Consider the following 24,844-nt stretch of genomic DNA (forward strand, 5'->3'; position numbering starts at 1 on the left):
CCCAAAAAACAAAAAACACCCCAAATTGGATACTGTAGTTTATAATTGCAGAAAAGGGAAAAAGGGAGAGCAGAGAGATAAGGAAAAACAAAAACAAAAAAAGCTGTAGCCTAATATGAGTATGACTTTAATATCCTCTTTCAGCTTCTTGCCTTCAAAGGCCACCTGATAAATTTCAAGATACCAGTGTTGGTTTTTATGTTTTACCTCAGGATTTCATTTTTGGCCTGTTTTGTTTTTAAATCCTCTCATTCTCTACAACCCCTGCTCTGGCCTTTTCCCTATTAATAAATAGTTCAAAACTGGCTATGGCCGTTTTATGCTGCTGGTTTTAAGCAGTGACTGCCTCTTTAAATTCTGAGAGGATCTGTGTGCATGTGTGGTAGAAGAACCCTCCAGTGGTGGGGGTGAGGGGTGTCCACTCACTCAGACACCCCCTCTAGTCACAAGAATGGAGGTGCACAGACAGCTAGAGGCCAATGTACACTTTGCAAAAAAAAAAAATCAGAACAGAACCAAACCAGAGTATATTGTCCAACTTTGCTCTGAGGTTCCTGCAGCGTTAGTCCGTGGCAGGTCTGCTTGCTTCTCCGCTTGGTCTTGCTGTTTGGTCTTGCCCAAGTTGTCGGCTCCAGGCTGCTGAGCCCGGCAGAGTCTAAAGTTGGAGATTTACTTCCGCTACAAATTCCACTAGCTTTAAGCCTTAAAACTTTAAAAATATTCCTATGTATGTGGTTCCGAGTTTTGGAGCTGTCCCTTGAACCTGCTTCACCTGTTATTCTGTGGTATTGCTGACTGAGATCTCATTGTGCCTCTACCCTATCCGCCATCAAGCCCCACCTCCCCTTTAATATCCCAGTCTGGTTTCTTGATATCCTGAAGGAAGATTTGACCACCTCATTCGTTCTGTTCCCCCTCCCCAGTCGTCAGCACACAGCCCCTCTCCCTCTCTGGGTCTAGAGTCCCAAGCGCTCCTAAAGCAGTAAACAAACTCACAGGTGGGTAAGTAAAAAAGTATTGCTCCAAAATCATAGCAATCCTTTTTCAACAAAAATATCAAAATGTGAAGCTATTGTTTCTTGACATAGCCTCCACTTAGATCTATACTCTTCTGAAAGTGGTATTCCCATTTCCATAACCCTTCTCCCAAAGACTTCTATGCTTTTCAATCTATGTCACACCAAAATGGCAGTTTTGGCAACTTCAAGGGACTCAAATCACAATGTTCTTTGAGTTTGGCGAACAAAAAGAAGTGTGAGTGGCAAGATCAGAGCTATAGGGTGGAAGACTATAGGATGTGCCCATGAAACTGTTGTAGGACAGAGTCCTTGCTACCTTTAAAGAATGAGCAGGTGCCTTGTCTTGATGAGGAAATTCCTTAGCACAACTTCCCTGTCCTTTTTCTCACCAATGCAGTTTTCGATTTTCCTACTTCTTCCTAACAAATGTGATCTTGACCAATGTGTTGAGAAAATCTATCAAGAATACAACCCTTGGGAATCCCAAAAGACATTTGCCATAACCTTCTGAGCTGACCTCTCTAAACTTGAATTTAACTGGCCCAGCAGATCCCTTTGGAAGCCAATGTTTTGATTGGACATTTTCTTGAAAGTAACCTAACAATATTAAGTGTTGTTGAGAAAACTTATCTGCAGTCACCCACTGATCACAGACATGTTTAAACACATTTTGTTTGGAATAAATCCATGCAAGCAGGAACTGGAAACCCCAGTAGCAATACTTTTTTACTTACCCTCAGATACATCTACATATTTATATGGGTTCTTAAAAATATTTTAATACCGATAAAAAAAAAAGACTGCCCTATTCAATGTGATATGCTCTGTCAATTTTCTCATAATTCATCCAAATTCCCAAAAGTACAATTCAACTACATAATGGGAAAAGGTAGAAACAAATGGAAACAGGAAGGTTTTTTTCCAATAAATTTAAAAATAGTTTCTACATGCAACAATGAATATACTAAGTTTAATGAAAATTACAAGCTTTTAGTACAAACATAAGACTTCAAGCAAGTGTCAAATACAGTTCTACTTCAGCTACATTTGCAGACCAGGGCAAATATGTTTATCTTCTATTTAGGAGGCAGGTAGAACAAGCTGAAAGAACTGAAGAAAAATTCAAGACTCAACTTGAAATGTTGAAGGATTCTTTGGGCAAAATATTGAATAATGCAGAAAGCAGCAAAACATGGAAGGAATACACCAACTATTGCACTAGGCAGATTTGCTGCACAAGACCTCTGTAAAGTGGTCAAGAGCAAAGATGTCAGTTTGAAGACTAAGGTGCACCTGACTGAAGCCATATTTTCAATAGCTTCATGTGCATGTGAAAGTTGGACATTGACTATGAAGACCATAGTAGAACTGATGCATTTGAGCTGTGGTGTTGGAGAAAAATATTAAAATCACTAGAGACTGCTAGAATAAAAATCTGCCAGAATGCTTTTTAGAAACCAGTATGGCGAGACTTGTCTCTCATAGTTTGGACATATTATCAGGAGGAAGCAGTCCCTGGAGAAGGACATCATACTAAATAATGTGAAGGGTCAGTGAAAAAGAGGAAGACCCCAAAGTGATGGATTGGCAGTGGCAGCAGCAATGGCTCAAGTTTAACAATGATTGTGAGGATTGAATCACATTGCAGATTTGGGCAGTGTTTCATTTTGTTGTGCATAAGGTCACTATAAGTTGGAATTGACTTGACAGCACTTAACAATTTAGGAGGTATGGTGGATGCCATCCTGCCAAGGAGCAGAACAGCGAGAAGCCTTATGCATGAAAAGTTCATTGTTTAGCAGCACGACAATGAATGTCCCTTTGGTTAGCAAAGCTACAAGGGATGATTCATGCGGGGGGCGGGGGGCGCGGTTTCTAGCTTTCCTTTGGAAAAATAGTTTATTTCTGCTTTCCTTATAAGAAGTTTTAGAAAATTCTGCATAATCATTAGATACTTTAAACAGACCTCACGTTATAATAGTTGCCTTTCACATTAACACCATATTCAATCTTATGTAGTTATAAAAATTGTTTTTTACATTAAGAATAAGTTTTAACATTAGAAATAACCACACTAGCTAAGTTTTAGCAATTCAAGGTTAAAATTGTAAGAAACATTCCAGGTGGTTTTAGTCAAAGACATTAAGGCCTTTAGAAAGCAGCTTAGGAGACAGTCAAGGGCAGTGAAAAAGCTTGGGAACAGAGGTAGGAATTTGATTAGAAGTTTTGAGAAATTGTTAGCATGAGAGAATTACTGCTTTGTTCTTAACTATGAAACTTTAGGGTACTTTTATATTCTTGTTTTTACTGTTTGATCAATTATATGTATGACCAGTTACAGTAAAAATTATGTTTTTGATTGTAATCTGTAACTAATGAATCTATAGAAAGTAATAGATGTTGTTGAAGTTAGAAATTAAGATGTAGAACTTTGTTTAATATTAACCTGACATTTTAGGGAGGATTAGAGAGAAACAGAGTCGCTCACACAAGGCAGACGTTATCAAGGTAACTAAGGAGTATAGAGACACAGGAATGTTTGGTGACCTTGTGTTCCTCTTGTACCTTTGATGTAACCATATATTTGATTGATTTGTAACTGCTTGTACGTGACTATTGTGAGATCATAGTATATTCTAAATGGGATATAAGAAGCAACAATTTTGAAATAAAGAAGCAGTCAGAGAGTCATTACCATCATCTGCCTGAGACTCAAAATGACCCATTGACTTTGAGTTTTTGTTTTTTTGACTTTGCCGACTCCATGTCCTCTTTCAAGAGTCTCCCAATAATTTGTCGAGGCTGGTCCTCAGCAGAGGTACACAATATATTGCTATAGGAAATCAACTGGAGAATTTTGAGCCAAGGGATCAAAGGATCAAAGAACTTTTAGATGTCTCTCAGAGCAGTGTGTGTGTGTTATGTGTGTTGGGAATGGGGGCCTATAATAGAAGAAAGTGCAGACTGGAGGTAGGGAACACTTTATTATTGATAAAAAATAATCTAGGTATGAAGAAATGAGAACAAATGTGAGGGAATCTTCAAGAGATAGGTGATGGTGATTGTGTACCACCGAGCAGTTCTGACTCATGACAAACTGTATTTGGTTCTTGAGGCTATTAGTCTTTACGGGAGCAGAAAGCTTCATCTTTCTCCTGTGGAGCAACTGGTAGATTTGAACTACTGACCATGTGGTTAGCAGCCCAGCTCACAAGGTTTTATGAAAGCTGTCTTTATTTCTCAATTACCAACAGGATACTTGCCTGATTCCCACTGAGTCACACACTCACCACTTAGAGCCCTCATGAGGAAGGCATTCTCAGGATTCTGGTCTGTTTGCTGACTGCTCTTTGTTGACAGTCTTGGTCCTACATAGTCCACTCACATTACTAATACATCAGTCTATGCCTCTAGCCATCAGACACTGAGGCCTAAACCCTTTCAACAAAGCTTAAAGCCTAGGGTCTGCTCCTCCACTAAGTTGCCACAATAAGCACTGCTTTCACTAGACTGTCTAGTAAGTTGTCCACTAGTTTAGTTACCTGCGTGCGTTACCTTGTGCTGTTGCAACAGAAATACCACAAGTGGGTGGTTTTAACAAACAGAAATTTATTCTCTCACAATTTATGAGGCTACAAGTCCAACTTCAGAGCATGGCTCTAGGAAAAGGCCTTCTCTCTCAGTAGACTCTGGAGAAAGGTCCTTGTTTCCTTTCAACATCTGTGGGCCTGTGGGCCCAGCATTCCATGGAGATCTCCATGTGTCTTGGCTTCAAGCTTCCCCTGGGTCAAGGAAGTTCACAGTGCAAGGACGAGTCTAAAGGATGTGGCTCCATTCCCAGCTCTTATTTCTTGGTGATTCTTGGTCATGTCCTGATATCTGCTCACTTGTTTAATGTCTTTTATGGCTCAAGAGATTGACTCAAGATACAACTTGATCCTGTAGATGATATCCTACCTCATTAACATAACTGCTTCTAATCATGCCTCATTAACATCATAGAGGCTAGGATTTATACTTGGAATGATTACATCAGATCATAAAATGGAAGAAAATCACATAATATTGAGAATCATGCATAGCCAAATTGACCTAAATTTTGTGGAGGGGGGTCACAATCCAATCTTTAATGGGGGCCATTCTGTGTCAGGCATTGTTACAGAATAATAGCAGCAATGAGTATTTGGGTTTTTTAACCAAATTAATATTTTATACAACTTGAGATGAAAAAGAAAAACAAAAATTTCCCCAAATCTAAGAACAAAACTGATAATCCAAGAAGATGCATCAACTTTAAATACCAGCAGCCTAACCGCTCACTGCGCATGCTGGGAGTATGTGTGCTCATCTGAAAAGTAATCTTTCGTTAATTCCCAGAATACAAAGCCAACAGTAAACGTTTATTGGCTAAAAATACTTGGGAGTATCATTAGAACTAACCAGATTGCCTTCTTTTTCTGTTCTTCTGGAGGAAAATTATAACACTTAACAGTGAAGAACACCTTGAAAACTGATAACTCTCTTTAACATCTTTACCAAACGAGATTATTATCTCTACAACACACACACACACACACACACACACACACACACCAATAAGACCCTCAGTAGTCGTTTTAAGGGGGTTGGGAATCATTCTAGACTTTTCAAGGATCAAGTCTTCATTGATTTCAGTACCACATTGCTTACCTACTTAAACTTTAATTGAATGACTTCTTTCAGGTTGAGTGAAAAAATAGAAAAAAATTCACATAATATAAACTTTTGGGGACTCTGTAGAAATCATGAACATCACTGATATTCCTTGGAAAGTATGAGATTTATTAAAAATAATTTGCTGTTAATCAAAAGGTCTGACTCCAAAAGTAAATGTGGGGTTGACTTTTCTATTTGTGGACACGTGGTACGTATTTTAGACTGGAGGCAGCACTGTGTTAGAGGCACAAGTGATTTCCTATTGGAGCTAAGATGCAACTCTCTACCTCTGTAGTGACTGGCATAGTTTATATTAAGCCTGGCTCTCCTACCTGGCCTCCAAGTCAATCATTCCAAATTATCATAAAGGTTCCATAAGTACATGGACATAGATGTGTGGCTATTTTTGTATGTAATCTGCAACCTCAAAAATGTAGATCTCTTCAGACTGAGTAACTAGATCCTTTTGGACAACACACAAAAACTTCAAATTTTCACAACTGTTGGACAGTGGTTCTTAATCAGAAGTATGCATCAGAACCACCGTGGAACTGGAATGTGAGATTCTGATATTTTAAAATTCAGATTGGGGCTCAATGTTTATTAATCTAATCTGAGAAGAGCCAAGGAGTGCACATTTAAAAACAAAACCTACAGATTATTCTGATTCAAATACTAGTACACACTAACATACTATGATTCAAATACTACTATAAGGCTAAAACTGTATATTCCAGCCTATAATAGGGGCTATGGTTTTGTTTAGACCTAAATTTATCATGCCTAAAAGTTAGAATCTTGAAGGTTTAGAGTTCTCTTCACCTCAGTCCTCTAATACTCTATAAATGAATGACAAAATAGATCCCAAAAGCAACCGGTGCCTCCAGGATAAAAATTCCACGTTATTCCCATCCATTGCATATAAACCTATAAAGCAGTAGCCTCTCTTCAAGTCTTGATGTTACAGGCAGGATCTCACTCTAGCACTAAATGATTATAAATAGATGACTTTCTAACCACAAGAGGAATTAACAATTTATATTGAAATCGTAAGGTCAGTTTATTTAGTTCAATGATGAAAGTTATCATCAGAAGAATATTCTTCTGAAAATTATTTTTTCTTAGAAAAAAATAAAGGAAAATCAACGCCCCCTCAGCATAGCCACAGATGCTGTGGCGGTGGCGCATCTCTACAATGGGGTCAGTCCATTAGTCGGTGGAGTCACTCTCTGGGTCAGCAGGATGGTAGCTGGGGTCATCTTCATCGTCTTCCAGCTCCAAATCATCCATTTCCTGGAACAAAGACTCATCCACTTCCACGTTATTTCCAGCTATAAAAGCCAAAAAGATTTTCCCTTCAGTCTTATAGTCAGTGATAAAAGATAACAATCATTGGCAGTATCAAACAGAAACCTCCAATTGTACATATAAAGTACAGATGGTTAAAAAGTCCAAACTACCACAATGCAAATAAAAAATAACCTGTATCAGTAAGCAGAGACTTAGACATTTTAGAGCAACTACAGGTTTCTAGTTCAGTTTAAAAGTGAGTTTTAAGGCTTCCTAGAATGAATGCTATTTAATTAACAAATTAAAATTAATCTTTACTCACTATCCTGGTATTCAGTAATATGCCTTTCCAAGATACCAAATCTGTACTCAGGCTGTGAATTAATCTGCATTAAAGAACTTCACTCTTCAGTTTTTTTTAAGTTTTTTAAGATGATAAAAATAAGGTGTTACATCAACAAATAAGAAGATCAAGGGAAAAAAACAAATACATGGAAACTGAAGAACACCCTGCCAAAGAGCTACTACGTAATATATCAAATGAAAAATGAAATAATAAAAAACTGCTTGAATCAAATGAGAATAAAAACACAATTTCCCAAAAACCTCTGAGACAGTGAAAGCAGTTCTCAGAGAGCATTTTTGTTTTGTTTTGTTTTAAGTTCTATTGTGAATTCAAGGATTTCTGGTAGCGTAGTGGTTATGAATCGCTCTGGGAACCGCAAGGTCAGCAGTTCGAAACTACCAGCTATTCCTCGGGAGAAAGATGAGGCTTTCTGCTCCCATAAAGATTTACAGCCTCAGAAACCCTATACAGGGTCGCTATGAGTCAGAACTGTCTCCACAGCACATAACAACAACAACATTGTGAATTCAGTGAAGGTTTACAGACAAGATGATCAGTTTCGCATTCAAGAAATCATACACTTTGGTTCATCTCAATGATTCCAATTCTCTCTATGCAACAAGTTATCCCATTTGCTCCCTGTGGTTCCCATTCCATCCTCTTTCCCATCCCTTCTCAACTTTATCCTTGGGTTGGTCCCCTTTCGATTTTGAATGATTGAACATACCATGTGAGCCTACCTTACTAGTGTTGTTCCCAAAAAATACCTATCTGCCACTTGGCTGAAAATTAAGTCACTAGGGTGAGTTCCTTTCCAGACCTAGAGGATTGTCGAGGGCTACAGTCTTAGGTGCCTCCAGTCATTTTCTGATCACTAAGCCTAGTCCTTTTCTTTCTTTAAAATAACTCTGAGTTTTGTTCCACATTTTCTCAGGTATCCAGGACCCTCTAACGTGATTCTTTTCAGGGCACTTAGTAGTGGTAGCCAGGCACCATAGAGTTCTTATGGTCTCAGAGTCATGGAGATGATTGTTTACATGCTCCATTAGTCCACTGAACTAAATGATTCCAAGCCTCTTCAATTCTTATCACTCTTCTTTCTTCCACACATGGAAAGACCAATAGCTGTACCTTAAGCAGCCAGCCGCTTATGAGCTTTTAAGATCCCAGACACTATTCACCAAAGTAGGATATAGACATTGTCTTTGTGGACTATGTTATGCCAATTGACCATGGTGTCCCCTGAGACTAAGGTCCTGAGCCCCCAAGCCTAGCAACTTCAGATGTTTGATAAAATCTAAGAGGTTTTCATCATTTTGCTCACTGTATGTTCCACCACATTCCTAGTAGTGTTTTCAGGAAAGGTAAATACCATGTACAAATATTCTCCTTCAAGCTTTTACATATTGCTGGGATATATAAATGTATATATCTAGCCCACTCTTCCTCCCATACCCATTCAGTCTGTCTCTGTTCATGTATTCACACATAGAACATACTTGTTCCAAGGTTGTATACATGTAACTCTTTACCTGTATACTCTTTAGTTCTTGCATACCTATCTCTCCACTTATCTTCATCATTCTCCTGCCAATCTTCCTCTTCTTGTATATTTCCCTCCCTGTCATCCAAGTTAACATGTGTTTACCCTCTAATCAATGAATTACTATTCCTTCCATCCCACCCTGGTAACCATTAAAGATTGTTTTCTTTAGTATGAAAACCTTTTCTTGAGTTTTTACAACAGTGATCTCATACAATATTTGTCCTTTTGTGATTGACTAATTTCACTCAACATGATGTCTACCAGGTACATCCATGTTATGAGGTATTTCACAGATTCTTAGCTAGTCTTCAGTGTTACACAGTATTCCACAGTGTGTATGTATCAAAATTTGTTTATCCATTCTTGCATTGATGGGCACTCAGGCTGTCTCCTTTTTGCTATTGTGAACAGAGCTGTGATGAACACATTGCTGTGTTTACTCATATACTGGCTCCTATTTCTTGTGGCTATACACCCAGTAGAGGGATGGCTGGGTCATATGGTATTTCTAAGGAAGCGCTATACCATTTCCCATAGTGCTTGAATCATTTTACAATCCCATCAGCAATGTAGGAGGGCCCCAGTCTCTCCACAGTCTTGCCAGCATTTGTTGCTTTGTAACAAATGAGAACCCAGAAGTAAATTCATCCATCTACAATCAGTCAATCTTTGACAAAGGGTCAAATTAAGTTGGGAAGAAACAGTCTCTTCAAAAAATGGTGCCAGCAGAATTGGAAATCAATTTTCTGAAAAATGAAACAGGATCCATATACAAAAATGAACTAAATGTGGATCAAAGACCTAAATATAACACCTAGAATTATAAACACCATCAATGAAAAGATAGGGACAAACTTAGTCACTCTGATACATAGCATAAATACACTATCAAACATAATTGAAAACACACAAGAAGAAGACAAAATAGATGACTAGAAACTCCTGAAAATTAGACACTTATATGCATCAGTGGAATTCATCAAAAGAAAAGAAAAATAGAACCCACACACTAGGAAAAAATGTTTGGTAACAACATATCAGACAAGGAACTACTCTCTAAAATTTATAGAACACTTCAAGGCCTCAACAAGAACACAAATAATCAATTAAAAAATGGGCAGAGGACATGAACAGACATCACATTAAAGAAGGCATCCAGTTGATCAGCAAACATATGAACAAATGCTATAAGTCCTATGATCATTACACAGATGCAAATCAAAATAACAATGAGCTATCTTACTCCAGCATTAATAGCAAAATTCAAAAAAACAGAAAAAATCAAGTGCTGGTGAGGGTGTGAAGAGACTGGGCCCTTCCTACACTGCTGATGGGACTGTAAAATGGTGCAACCACTATGGAAGACGGCTGGCACTTTCTTTAAAAGTTAGAAATAGGAATACTGGATGAGCCAGCAGTATTCTTCATATATATCCTGAAGAAACAGGAGCTGTGACATGAGTAGATAGCTGTACACCCATGTTCACTGAAGCACTATTCACAATGGCAAAAAGACAAAGACAGCCTAAATACCCAGTAACAGAAGAATAGCTCAACAAACTTTGGTACATACACACAATGGAATATTAAGAATGTTGAAGAATAATGATGAACTGCAAAACACCTAACAACATGGGCGAACCTGGAGGACATGATGCTGAGTGAAATGAGTCAATCACAAAAGAATAAATATTGTATGAGACCACTGTTGTAAAAAGAAAAGGTTTTGTTGACAAAAGAAATGCTTGTGGGGGGAGGGGGATAAGAGGGAGGGAATTATTCTCAGGTTAGAGGGTTGTTGTTAAGTGCTGTCACTCCAACTCACAGGGGCTCTGCATAGGGTTTCTGAGGCGTGGCTGATGAGCTTGAACCACCGACTTTGCAATCCAGTGCATTAACCCACAGCGCCTAGACACATGTTAACGTAAGTAAAGGGACAGGCAATACACAACAAGAGGGAGGTTGTGAAGAAAGATGAAGGTAGTAGGATACAGCAAGGAATGCAGGAGTTAAAGTAAATAGAGGTAAATACTATTAGCTGATACATGTAAACAATTGCATTCATTGTAATGAAGCAAAGTGTTGAATGTGAAACTGATGATCTGCTCTGTAAACCTTCACTCAGTTCCTAACTAAAAATTTTAAAATAAATAAGGTATTACAACATTCTTAATTCACCACCAATTGTTACATCTTCCTTCCCTCTCACATTCTAAAGCATTGACATTCAAATTTATAGGTAGATGGTAAGAATGTATCTTGTTTTATGCTAAAAACAGTACAGTAATAGAAAACAATTTTCGAAGCTCAGAACAAAGAATAACGGCTTCTGTTTGGTCAAAGTAGAGGAGTTTCATTGAGCCTTTTAAATATTTTAAGCATAAACTGGGTGATGAGCTTGAAAAAACAAAGTCCACAGAAAAAAACAAAGTCCAGGCTGAAGCAATAATACATAGAATAGATGCAGAGTAGAGGCAGAGAGGAAAGACCTTGAAAAATTCTAACCAGATCACAGGATTATTGAGGAAGAATGCCTAGAGATAACACAGGAGGGCTAAACTGAGAATTTTAGGTTGGTGAGCCTTTTCCTCTAATCAGTAACGAACCATCAAAGGATATCAAGAAGGGAAATGACATAGTTAAATATGGATTTTAGAAATACTAGCTCAGAGGCAGTGACTATATGAGGGACTCCAAAAAGTTTGTGGAGGACTTCCAGCAAGATGCCAGTCTAGGCAGACATATTACATGGACCCTCTACAACAAAGACACAAGACACCAAATAAAACAGCCACAGATGAAATTCTGGCAACCTGTACTTCAGAAGAAAGGTTAGAGAGATGGACAGAGTTGCTTGATGGGAGGAGAAGCTGACCAGAGATGGCAAAAAGGAGACTGAATGGTGAGATGCTGGCCAGACTATCTTGTGAGCAGCTTTGGAAGCGGAGGGCAGCCTGGCAGAGCAGATTAGCAAGGGCAGTAGGAAAGGTGCAATTTCTTCTTTTTCCCCACACTCCCCTGGTGACCAGAGGTATGGCCAATTCCAACCTTCATTCATCTCCAGTATAGACTCTGCTCTCCAGGAGTTCAGAGTCATGTGGTTGGGAGCCACACCAATGAGAGTTGGAGGTGGGGGACAGGGGCAGGGGGAGGGAGGGGGCACTACTTTGGTGCCTGGATTCAGGAGGGCTCAGCTCCAGACCTACACAACCCACAGAGCTACCTGACCAGCATTTAACCAGTCACACTGCCTCTAGTTTCCTGTGATCTTAACAGACACCAAAACCAGGCTATCTATCATGCGCCTCCAAATTACCTTCGGAATGAGTGTCCTGAAAATAGATAAGACCAAGGCCAACAGGAACTCCATTTAGAGCCAGGAACTCTGCTGTCAAATCCCTTCCACAACTACCTGTGAGCTCCTTGAATTCTAGGAGTCCCCCAAAGATTTCTCCCCTCCAGGTCCAACACCTGCACTGTTTGTTTTTACAAATAGGACAACCTCACAATGTCCCAGAGACAACAGGCAATTAGAGCTCATACAAAGAAACAAGAGAGAATGACTCAAACAAATGACCAAGCTGCAGGGACAGACAACAGGGGAGAAAGGTGAAGTAACTAACTGAAAAAGAATGAAAAAAACCCAAACAAAGGTATTCTGGTACCTTCACTGGATTGACAGAAAGATCAAGGAAACAAAAGAGAACACAGAATAAACTTTAGAATACTTCGGGAAAACGCTACAAGAACAGACAAAACAAATGCCAAGTTTTGAAGAACTACTTACAGGGCAAAGGAGAAGATTCAAAGCAATGGAAGTTCAAATCAGTGACATTAAACTTATTTACTGAAATCAATCTCTCAATACTAGCATGCTAGAACAATCAAACAAAGAAATAAAAAATCTGAAGAAAGCCTAACAATTATGTGGGACACCATGAAGAGAAACAACTTACAGGTAATCTTACAGAATAGGAAGGGGCAAGCAGAGTAAATTGTCAAAGACTTGTTACAAGAAAACTTCCCTATAATCATAAAAGACGAGAAGGTAAGCATACAGGTAGCTACATGAAACAAACAGGATAGATCCCTAAAGAAAATCACCAAGACATCATAACAAACTTTGCAAAATCAAGCACAAAGAAAGAATCCAGAGAGCAGCGTGGAGAAAACAAAAAGTTACCTACAAAGGAGAACCAGCATGACTAAACTCTGATTTCTCAGCAGACACCATGCAGGCAACAAGGCAGTGGGATGACATATACAAAACTCTGAAAGAAAAAAACTGCCAACCAAAAATCATATAACCAGCAAAACTGTACCTCAGTATGACAGTGAAATTAGGACATTTCCTCACAAACACAAATTAATGGAATTTGTAATGACCAGGCTAACTTTACAAAAAATGCAAAAGTGTGTTCTTTGGACTGATAGTCAACATCAGCACACAACAATCTGAGATTACCATATATGAAAACATTACCCAGAACTCAAGTATAGAAGTACTAAAAGTAAAACAAACCTGAAAGACTGAAAATAGGGAACGAGAGATATCAAGGTATAATGAAGCTAACTACAAAGTAAAAAGAGGGAATAGCGTAGATTACAAGATAGTAAAGTAGATTTCAAGATAAAATAGATTGCTTTAATTATTTAATAAATTACAGGTAACCTCAAAGAAAAATAATGTACCTGCACATCAAAGTTAAAAAAAAGAGGAAAAGCAGAAAGCTTTAGTAAACATTAACACAACAGAATTGAAAATGTAAAGTAAACCCACAAGCAAAATGTGTTCGGCATAGAAAATTATGTGGAACAAAGAATCCAGCAGCACCACATAAAAACACACAGAAAAATGACAGCAAACAATTCATACCTATTAATAATTACACTTAATGTAAATGGATTAAATATGTACCAGTCAAGAGACATAGCAAAATGGATCCTTCAATATGCTGTCTATAAAAGTCACATTAAAATAAAAAAAGATGGAGACAGCCTAAATGCCCATCAACAGAAGAATGGCTAAACAAATTTTGGTACATATACACAATGGAATACTACAAAGCATGGAAAAATAATGATTAATCTATAACATCTTACAACATGGTTGAACCTGGAGAACATTATGCCTAGTAAAATTAGTCAATCACAAAAGGACAAGTATTGTATAAGACCAATATTGTAAAGCTAAAAAAAAAAAAAAGGATTTCTTCTTAAAATAATAAAAAACAAGGTTTGTGGGAAAATTCTATTATCTTTAACTTCCATGTTTGCACAAACTTCTTAAAGCTCCCTCATAGAGTACATAAGGAACCTAGAAGGGAGAGACTGACATAGGCAGATTATCTACGAGTCTACTGTAAAAGTCCAGGCAAAAAAAATGAAAAACTCTCAAATCAGGAGAGAAAAGAGCTGAGAGGACATCTCAGAGGCAGAATCAGCAGGCAAATTTTGGTAACTAACTGGATATGCAGAGCTACTTGATCTATTAAATAAGTAAAGAATGAATGAAGATACTAGAAACTTCTAGATTGTAAGACAGGTTTTTGGATCAACATTTCTTAGCAGAAAAGGAGGTAATGATAATAATAATAATAAACTTAAAAAGTAAGTAAGTTGAACTCCTAAAGTGAGAGAGGAATAAAAAAAGATATCCTTGCTGTTTGTTTTGATTTATTTTAAGACTGTGTGAAGGATTAAATTGTGGCTCCTAAATAAAAAATGCAGATGTCCTAGTCCCTAACTCCTATACCTATTAATGTGACCCTATTTAGAAATAGGGTTTTTCTGCTGTCATAAATGAAGTAATAGCAAAGTAGAGTGGATCATAAACTTAATTACTTTTTTAGTTATAAAAAACCATAATAGATACAAGGACACACACACAAGGGAAGACAGATGACACATGAGGATTATATACAAACAAAAGAATGCCAAAAGAGTCCTCTTCAAAGCTATCCACGTGGGGTATTTCTATTACAGCAGCACTAGGTAACTAAGGCAGACTGTAAAAACTCTGGAGCAGCTCTTACAGAGAATGTAATTAAAAAAAAAAAAAAGTAAATATATATATATATATATATATACATTCTAAGCATAAGTAAGGGTATAAATCCCAAGCATAAGTAAGGGTCCAGCTTAGGTTAGACAGCAAGATTAGCAATGGACCACATCAACATCGTTTCTTCACTCTCTCCAGGAAGTAATAAAGGAACATGGTCTGAAAGTCAGACACTAGAGTTCACAATTGGTAAGGCAGCTATAACAGAAGGTTAATGATATGCACAGCTCCAGCTCTAAAGTGATATTGGATATGTGACTGAATATGGGGCCCAGTTTCAGAAACACAAGTAGACCATAAGATTCCAAAGGGCAGAGAATGTGTTTATATTGTTCTCTGTTGTATCCTCAGTGGCTGGAACAGTGCTTAGATTTGAGTAAGAGGTGTAATAAATATTTGTGGAATAGATGGAAGGCAAGACTGGAGTAAGGGCTTGGACAAAAGAAAAATAAGAAAAGTGCATGGGACTAGATGCTTCAAGGACAGAAAGACTATTAAGAAGGTATGATTTTTTTGGTTAGAGGACATGCCAGGAGTTCCAGACCTGAGGTTTTACAAACTCCTTGACAGACTAAGGAATACAGTTTCCACTGACTTTATCACACACCTAGGTATTTACAGAAACATAGTCACCTGAACCACAGTGGCTTACTTTAATAGAAGCCCGATGAGCATAGTTTTCTATCTGTTGCTACTGTTAATATTTCTTGGTTATCAGAAAACTTAAAAAAAAAAAACCCACACACAAAAAAACCCATGTTGCTATAGAATTATAGTGATAAAACATTTTCCATGACTTGATGGATTTTACCAATTTATTCTTTAAAATGCATAGCCCTAGAAGTAAATTTCTGCATTAAGTAAAGTTATCACTACGATTTTCACAGTTTAAAATGAAAGAAAGCAATTATGTAAATGTGAAATTATTCTACTATAAGGAATATTATCTTACCATCCTCCAAGAACTGAATATCAGATGTGTCAAGATTATGATCTGTTTCAAACAGCTGTTTCCCTAAAAGCAATAAATATGATTAATTGAAATGGCATAGTATTCATCTTTTCTATGATCCTTTAAAAAGTATAATAACAATAAAAAATACTTGAAAACCTGTGCTTTTCTGTGCATTTAAAAAATTTATACTCATTTAGAAGCTGAAGCATCAGGAGGTATCTGCATTAAATTGGAACAAGTGAAAACCGAGTCAGTCTTGTTGTTAAATGCCGGTTCCAACTTATAGCAACACTGTACAGGGTCGTTGAAGAAGCTGGTGAGTTTGAACTGCCAACTTTGTGGTCAGCAGTCAGGGCTTATGCATGGGTTGGACTCTCCCACGTCTAAGGCTTGTTGTGACCCTGAGAGCTATGCTACTTATACCTCAGGGTCTTCCAGGTGTAGCATTTAGATCAAGGATAAGCTATAAAAATCATGAGTTATATATGAAGCAATATCACCATGCAGATATATTTTTGTCCTAAATACCTAAGTATATTTTTTTCTTACAGATATCTGTCCAAATGATCTTTGGCTACACAAGATGTGATAGGCAAAGGGGCAAAGGGGAGAAGATGTCATACCACTTAATTTATTTTTTCCTGCTTGCTCCTCTTCTTTCATTCGTTTCTTTTTAATTTCCAACAATTCTGCATCAAACTTGGCCTTCCAACTTAAGAAATTCTCAATTGTAACAGGAGTACCATGGAACAGTTGCTTAAGAAAAACAAAAATGTAAGTCACCAAATAAGAGAGAAAGCAGTTAAAAAGCAAAGCCTAATAGTATCTTTTAGATAAATGAACATAACTCCTTCAAAAGAAACATAAAAATTCATATTTCAAATTTGGAAATATTCCATCTGATTTCACTAATTTTGGTAATTTACTTTGCAAATGTCTGGTGTTGGCTCTTATTACAAAGCTAACAAATATGATCTTTCCCCACAGCTATTCAATGTTAAGAAGAAAGTTGCTCCTGTTGAAACACTGACATATTTTGAAGACACACTAATTTTTACTTCATTTCGGAATCTGAGGTTTCATTTACATTTAGTAAATACTTAAAATCACTGTGGCAGGAACTTTTATTAATTCATCTATCTATTGTTGTTAACATGTTGTCAAGTTGGTTCCAACTCACAGTGAACCTGTATAGGGGGTCCGAGGAGCAACTGGTGAGTTTGAACCACCGACCTTATAGTTCAAATCAACCTTGCTGTCCAGTGCTTATTAATATTTATATCTCTAGTCTTACCTACACATAAGCCCTTTGCTGACTCATTCATTGCACGATTTGATGGCTATACCATCAATCAAATTAAGAGACCTCTGAAATTTACTCAAGTAAATTAATAAAATTTCACTAAAAATTACTTTTGAAGTTTCTAAAAAAATGGAAATTTCCAAAATGAAGACAAAAAAAAACCCCAAAACCCATTTTTAAATAATGAAGGAATATAAGGTTTTTTAAAAAATATACCTTTTCAGCTTCTTCTGCTTCCTTTTCTTTTTGCTTCTTTTCTTCCTCTCTTCTAGTTTTTATTTGATCTACTATTTCATTTAATTTTTCTTGCACAGCTGATACTAAGGTAAAGATCATTACCATACCAAGGTTTTCTTCTGCCTATGTGACAGAATACAAAGCTGTGGTGAGAAACATATTTCTTAGAAAAATAAAAGTAATGAATTAAACAGTATTTAAGTGTAATCACTAAACTTCATACATTTATAACACGAGTACTAATTCAGTTACACTGTAGGTTCACTGTTGCTGTTAGATACCACCAAGTCAATTTACACTCAAACAGACCCCATGTGACAGAGTAGAACTGCTCCACAAGGCTTTCTTGGATCTTTATGGAAGCAGACCACTAGGTCTTTTTCCTGTGGTCTTGCTAGGTGGATTTAAACTGCCAACTTTTTGGTTAGCAGGTGAGCATTTAACTGTTTATGCCATGGGGCTGGGTATAATGGTATCTTATACACCAAATCCTCACTTATCAACTATCATTATTCGACATTTCTCATTTGCAACAATGGTAAAAGATCTATTACTCAACTATTTTGTGCATCAATGATACACATGGACAGTAACAAATGCTGAGGTGAGAGTCACAGCATTGTGATGGTTACAGTTACATGTCAACTTAGCTGGGCCATGATTTGCACTTGTTTGGCAGTTATGTAATGATATAGCCATCCTCCATTTTCTCAGCACACTGATTTTTGCCTAGTGAGGAGTGTATGTAAATGTCATATGAATAACTTGTATCTAACCTAAAATACGTATTTTAGTAAATTTTAATAACAATAAATGAAGGCAGAATTCAGAAAATCTTTTCCAACAATAACTAGTAATACTTCTGCTACTGTTGTTAGTATTAGGTGCTGTCAAGTCGGTACAACTTTATAACCAACAGACCAAAATATTATGCAGTCTTGAACCAACCTCACAATCGATGCTATCTATGCTTGAGTCCATTGCTGCTGCCAGTGTGCCAAATCCATCTCACTGAGGGTATTCCTTTTATTTTTGCTAACCCTCTACTTTACTGAGCATGTCCTTTCCCAGGGACTGGTTCCTCCTAGGAATATGTCCCTCCTAAGTATGAGAGATGAAGTCTCACCATCCTATCTTCTAGGGAACATTCTAGCTGTACTTCTCCCAACACAGATTTGTTTGTTCTTTTGGCAGTCCATAGTACTTTTAATATTCTTCTACAACACTACAAATCAAATGCATCAATTCCTCTATGGCCTTCTTTATTCATTGTCCAACTTTCACATGCACATGAGGTTACTGCAATTACCATGGGTTGGGTCAAGCACACTTTAGTCTTCACAACGACATCTCCACTCCTGAACACTTTAAGAGGGCTTGTGCCGCAGATTTGCCCAAAGTGATATGTTGCTTGAGTTCTTGACTATTGTTCCTTGAATGTTAATGGCTGATCCGTATAAAATGGAGTCTATGACAACTTCAATATTTTCCCCATTTGTCTTGATGTTATTTATCGGTCTAGTGAGGATCTGTATTTCCTCTACATTGAAATGCATACCAAAGACTGTGGTATTTTAAGTCAGGTTTACTTGCTTTCAGCAAGTAAGGTTGTATCATCTACATATTGCAGGTTGTCAATGAGTCTTCCTCCAATCCTGATGCCACCTTTTTCTTCATATAATCCAGCTTCTAGGATAATCTGCTCAGCATACAGACTGAATAAGTATGGGAAAAAATATAACCCTGGTGCACACCTTTCTCAATTTTAAGCCATTCAGTGTTCCCTTGTTCCAACAACTGCCTCTGGTCTAAGCACAGGTTCCTCATGAGCACAATTAAGTGTGATAGGATAATATCCATGTGCCTACAAGGAAACTAGTTAATACAATTATTCAAATTTACACACCAACCAGTTCAGACAGTGATGATGAAATTGAAGAAATCTACCAAATTTTTAAGTCTGAAATTGATCAAACATGCAATCAAGATGTATTGATAATTACTGACGACTGGAATGCAAAGACTGGAAACAAAGAAAAAGGATCAGTCACTGGAAAATATGGCATTGGTGACAGAAACAATGCTGAAGATCGCATGAAAGAATTTCGCCATGACTTCTTCATTGCAAATACCTTTTTTAAGCATCATAAAAGGCAACTACTATACACCTAGTCACCAGATGAAATACACAGAAATCAAATTGACTACATTTGTGAAAAGAGACGGTGGAAAAGCTTCATTATCATCAGCCAAAACAACTAGTAATACTAGTTCTCTAAAATGTTTTCAATATTTTAGTCTCTTCTGCATATTTGGTTCCTTCTCAGCAGTGAAAATGATCTTAACTTTGAGGCCAAAGTGATTTGCTAAGTCAATAATACAATAAAGAATACAAGTACTGTTATGATTCATCCATACTTTTTCACTCAAGTTTTAAATGGTTTAATGGTAAATGTAAGAACACATCACACTCTTGAAAGAGTTTTAATTCTAAAGTCTAATTGGAAGTGGCAGAAGCTGAAGGCAAAACAAAATATGCAATATATTTTTTCTTCCCAGGCTGTGTTCAAAGATGTAGGCAACAACATAATTTCAAAATACATTAGCTGAACATTGGTCCCAGAAGCAGAGGAAGATATCATTTAGCAAAGTAGTGATATCAAGCATTTCTATGACAGGGCTGGCCTCAACAAGCAGCATCTGAATGGGTAATTTATCTCCTATGCCTCCATGATTCCTAGGCTTCAAGCTATATTCTGAAATTCTCCTCAGGGGCTTCTCCATCTTGTCTATGAGCTAACAATCCTAAATATGATTTTAAACAAACCTCTCTCCTAAGTGCCAAACCCATATTAAAACTTGCTACTGGACACAACTATTTGGATATTTCATAGGCACGTCAAGCCTGAAACTATTATCTTCTTCACAATACCTATTCCCAAGAATACTACAGGAAACTCCTAACTGATCTTTTTAAATCATATAGTCTTCTCATCCCTGTCACCAGCCTTCCCAGACTTCAAAACATTCATAAACACACACACACACACTGAAAAGAATTTTTAAAACATAAACCTGATCTAATTACTCATCAGGAATTAAGCATGTTAATTCCATCATGTATCATCACTAACCTCATAAAAGCTCAAACAATCAAGTATGACTGGAAACTGCTTTCTCCATTTACCATGCTATTTAATGGTCCATTTGTAAGGAATTTTGTTTTCTTGACACTGAGGTACAATCCATACTTATCTTCATCAGTAAATATTTTTGGTCTTTTTCTTTTCCAGAAAGCAAGATTGTGTCATCTACATCTCACAGGTTGTTAATAAGTCTTTCTCTGATCCCATATCAAATTCTTCTTCATGTAATTCAGCTTCTAGCACTATTTGCTCAGCATATAAATTGAATAAGAATGGTAAAAGGCTATAACCCTGGTGTAAACCTTTCCTGATGGTAAACTATTCAGCGTGCCCTTTTTCTGTTCAAACAACTACTTCTTGGTCTATGTCCAGGTTCCTCAGGAGCACAATTAAGTGTCTGGAACACCCATTCTTTCAAAGGTTATCTATAGTGTATTATGATCTATGCAGCTGAATGCCTTTGCAAAGTCAATAAAGCACAGGTAAACATTTTTCTAGTATTCTGGGCTTACAGCCAAGATTCACCTGACATCAGCAATGATAACCCTTGATCCACATTCTCTTCTGAATCTAGTCTGAACCTTTGGCAGCTCCTTACTGAGGTACTATTAATACTTAGATAAAAACAACTTTAATCATAATTTTATTATAGCAGAATACTTTTGTTTTCTAATATTTGTTAAAAGTATTCCTTTAAAAGTAAACTAAATATATTTAAATGTTTTTAATTAATAAAATATAAAACTTATAGTAGTACTATAACAAAACATGTAAAATATGCACAATAAATTATAAATTTAGACAGGCACCAAAATAAAATATATATGGTATTTCAAAGTGAAGCAACAAATACAAATTTTCAGCAACCCCAAATCAGTTACATAACTCTAAAAACAATTCACCTACATTAAGGATGTAATAGGGTCCTGAATGCAAACAGATACATTTGGAGGAAGCTCTCTAGCAAGAGCTATGAATGTGTTATGAGTTTCACTGTCTCTGTGTGAAATGGTAGAAATAGTCCCTTTGTCTTTAAGTCAAATACTGCCCACAACTGGTTATGTGGCCCCATGGTTAGGGGACACAATAGTCAGACAAGTATCTGACTTTCATCTGACACATTAGACTTAGATGGGAGAAGGTTAGTTGGATGATCTGGTAACAGAGCAAGTATCACTGATGGTGACAAGCCTCTGTATGTATGTGTTGAGTATGAATATGTGTGTGTGCTAAGGACAGGAAATGGTAGCTGCTCTGATAAAAACATTAAAGTTATTCACCGAAGCAAGAATCAGCTTCCTACCACAAAACTAATCAATTAAGAACTTCGCTATACCTATTTCTCCCCCATTCTTGAGGAGGCCTAAACCATGGTTGCTGTCTAAACACTGAGAGAGAAGACCTAGGAGAAGGGAAAAAACACACAAATCCTCAACCATCAGTCTTCTTCTTAGATTGCAAGTAACTAGTCCTGGTGATCGCTGAAAGTGAAGAGGACTTGAAACATTTACTGATGAAGATTAAAGAGCACAGCCTTCAATATGGATTACATCTCAATGTTAAGAAAACAAAAATCCTCACCACTGGACCAATAAACAACATTCTTATCAATGGAGAAAAGACTGAAGTTGTCAAGGACTTCATTCTTCTTGGATCAACTATCAACACTCACACAACAGCAGTCAAGAACTCAAACAACGTATTGCATTAGGCAAATCTGCTGCACAGGAACTTTTTAAAGTATTGAAGAACAGAGATGTCAGCTTGAGGACTAAGGTGCGCCTGACCCAGGCCATTGTGTTTTCAATAGCCTCATATGGATGTGAAAGCTGGACAGTGAATAAGGAAGATTGTAGAAGAATTGATGCCTTTGAGTTGTGATGTTGGAGGAGAATACTGAAAGTGCCAAGGACTGCCAAAAGAACCAATAGATCTGTTTTGGAAGAAGTGCAGCCAGAGTGCTCCTTGGAGGCCAGGATGGCTAAGCTTCGTCTCTCCTACTTTGGACATATTGTCCAGAGGAAACAGTCACTGGAGAAGGATGTCATGCTGGGTAAGGTGGAGCGTCAGAGAAAAAGAGGAAGACCTCTAACGAGATGGATTGGCCAGGTGGCATCATTGATGGCATTGTGGCAGCGGTAGTGAGGTTGGCCCAGGACCGGACATTGTTTCGTTCTGCTATGCATGGGGTCGCTATGAGTCGGTTCCGACTCGATGGCACCTGACAACAACAACAACAGTCCTGGTGTGGTGCTGTAGGGTAAGAACTGGACTACTAACCACAAAGTTGGCAATCCAAACACACCAGCTGCTCCTCAGAAACCCTATACAGGATTTCTATGCACCCAAACCAACTTGACAGCACTAAACAATGGTCCATGATAGGTCAGAGGGAGTAGGAATTTAATTTTTCAAACAACTGGAATTTCTTACTATACATGGGACTAAACATTCTAAGAATTAAATAAAACTCTGTGTGTCAGACATTTTCTGCTCATCTAAGAGTGAGGAGAAAAGCCATGGGGCTGAAGTTTCAGCCAAGGACGGGGGAACAATTGACCCTACTCAGATGTTAAAGGGACCGTGGAAGACAAAAATGAAGACGTTTTTGATTATACATAGTGTGCTCTGTTTGTTCAAAGTCCTGTTAACACATTATTTGATAGGAGTTTTTGACCACTCAATTTAATGTATAATATATGGGCCAATTAGAAAACATAATATGTTATTCTTCTCTTACCTGTAATGCTAATAATTTTAAAATGTTTGAGACATCTTTATCTGCTAGATTTTCCTGGGATAGTATTTCATAAAGAGGAGCATCATCAGGGTATTTTTCACTGTATGTAAACTTGAGTGTAGTCTGGACAGCTACGATACAAGATAAGAGAGTTTGATGTGAATAATTTTAAATGAAAAATTAGAAGGTCAACATTTTGTTGAATTAGTCATTAATATACAATGTGTCATTTAAAAATAGCACAATAGATTTTTTTTTTAAAGTTTTTATTGTGAGGTTTACATAGGAGAACATCAGCTTTACACTCATGCTATTGTATTTCGTTTCACTGCAATGATTACAATCCCCTCCATGCATCATCAAATAACCACAGAGATCACCACACAGGCTCGCCCCTCGGCTGCCAGCACACAGCCCTTCTCCCTCCCTGAGTCCAGTGTCCCCAGCTGCCCCATCTGTCCACGTCATTGTCTCTGTCTCCATCCCTGGCGTCACTGCCTCTCTGGATAGGGTCATGTTCTCCACTCTTCTCACTTGATGGTCCCAGGGACCTCCACTCCTGGGCTACAAAATCAATCACTCTCCTCCTTTTGTCAAAAAATATCTACCTCTATATTTCCTACCATTACAGTCACTCCTGATGGCAATTATTTACTACTGTACCACAAGAGTCTTATCCCATTTCCTTTTACCAGCCTGCTCCCAACAGATTGGAAATCATTCAGTGGTGATTCTACCTTCCTCTGTCCCATCTGGAACTAGGCTCCCTCTTGAAAGTTTGTAAGCCAGTCACTTCTAGCCTTTATAGGCCCCCAATTTAGGTAGCCGATGTCTAAGTTGCCCATCCCTGTCAACCCTGTGTATGGGGGAGGGGGGCAGGGGGCTGGGGGGAAGTGATCCTTACTGTAAAGATTTGTTCCCTTTTTTGAGCTACTACATTCATTTTAGTATAGGAAAAGTTCATCAAATTGTAGCAGGTTACTCTTCTCCCTGCCCCCACCCCCTTCTTTCTTCTTCTAGTTGAGTTCTGATCATCCAGCCATCGAAGCCAGGTCAAGTGGGTACTATCTGCAAGTATGGGTGTTCTTGTGCATCTCCCCTCACTTCATATCAGCTGGATGCTTCATTCTCTGCTCTAGTCCTCTGCGGCCATGTCACTGCCTCTGGGCACAGGACTCCCAGGTCTTGCCATATTGCTGGCCATCCTGGTCTCCATTTGGGTTCACAGGGGTCTACTGAACATGGTCAGGCTTAGCTTGCAACTTCATTGCTGTTTTTTCCCCCCTCTTAACACAATAGATTTTTGTACAAAAGCAGACAAAGGTTAGTAGTCCAGTGCTGATCCTACAGTGCCACACCAGGACTCCACAATTGTGTAACACGTGTTTTTTCTGCTTTCCTGCTTAAATTTTAATGACATCAGCATGATACCCATTCTAAAGAAGGAAAGACATATAGGTATATTGTGCTTGTCCAGTCAGTTTCATAAGAACAAATGTCCTA

The 24,844-nt window shown here is 37.7% G+C and overlaps 1 protein-coding gene across 1 annotated transcript in view; it reads right to left on the reverse strand.

Annotated features, from left to right (window-relative positions):
* Positions 1-6,755: 6,755 nt before the first annotated feature.
* The window catches only part of RWDD1 (RWD domain containing 1), a 41,016-nt gene continuing 22,927 nt past the window's right edge, over positions 6,756-24,844 (reverse strand). Inside the window, exons 3-7 of the mRNA XM_006839907.1 lie at positions 23,342-23,472; positions 17,435-17,578; positions 16,539-16,671; positions 15,913-15,975; positions 6,756-7,045 (exon numbers count right to left, since the gene is read on the reverse strand). Of these exons, the coding sequence (XP_006839970.1) occupies positions 6,924-7,045; positions 15,913-15,975; positions 16,539-16,671; positions 17,435-17,578; positions 23,342-23,472 (593 nt within the window). The 3' untranslated portion in view covers positions 6,756-6,923. The remainder of the gene's footprint in view (positions 7,046-15,912; positions 15,976-16,538; positions 16,672-17,434; positions 17,579-23,341; positions 23,473-24,844) is intronic.

Source organism: Chrysochloris asiatica, unplaced genomic scaffold (assembly GCF_000296735.1).
Source record: "Chrysochloris asiatica unplaced genomic scaffold, ChrAsi1.0 scaffold00027, whole genome shotgun sequence".
In the NCBI taxonomy this organism is placed as follows: domain Eukaryota; kingdom Metazoa; phylum Chordata; class Mammalia; order Afrosoricida; family Chrysochloridae; genus Chrysochloris; species Chrysochloris asiatica.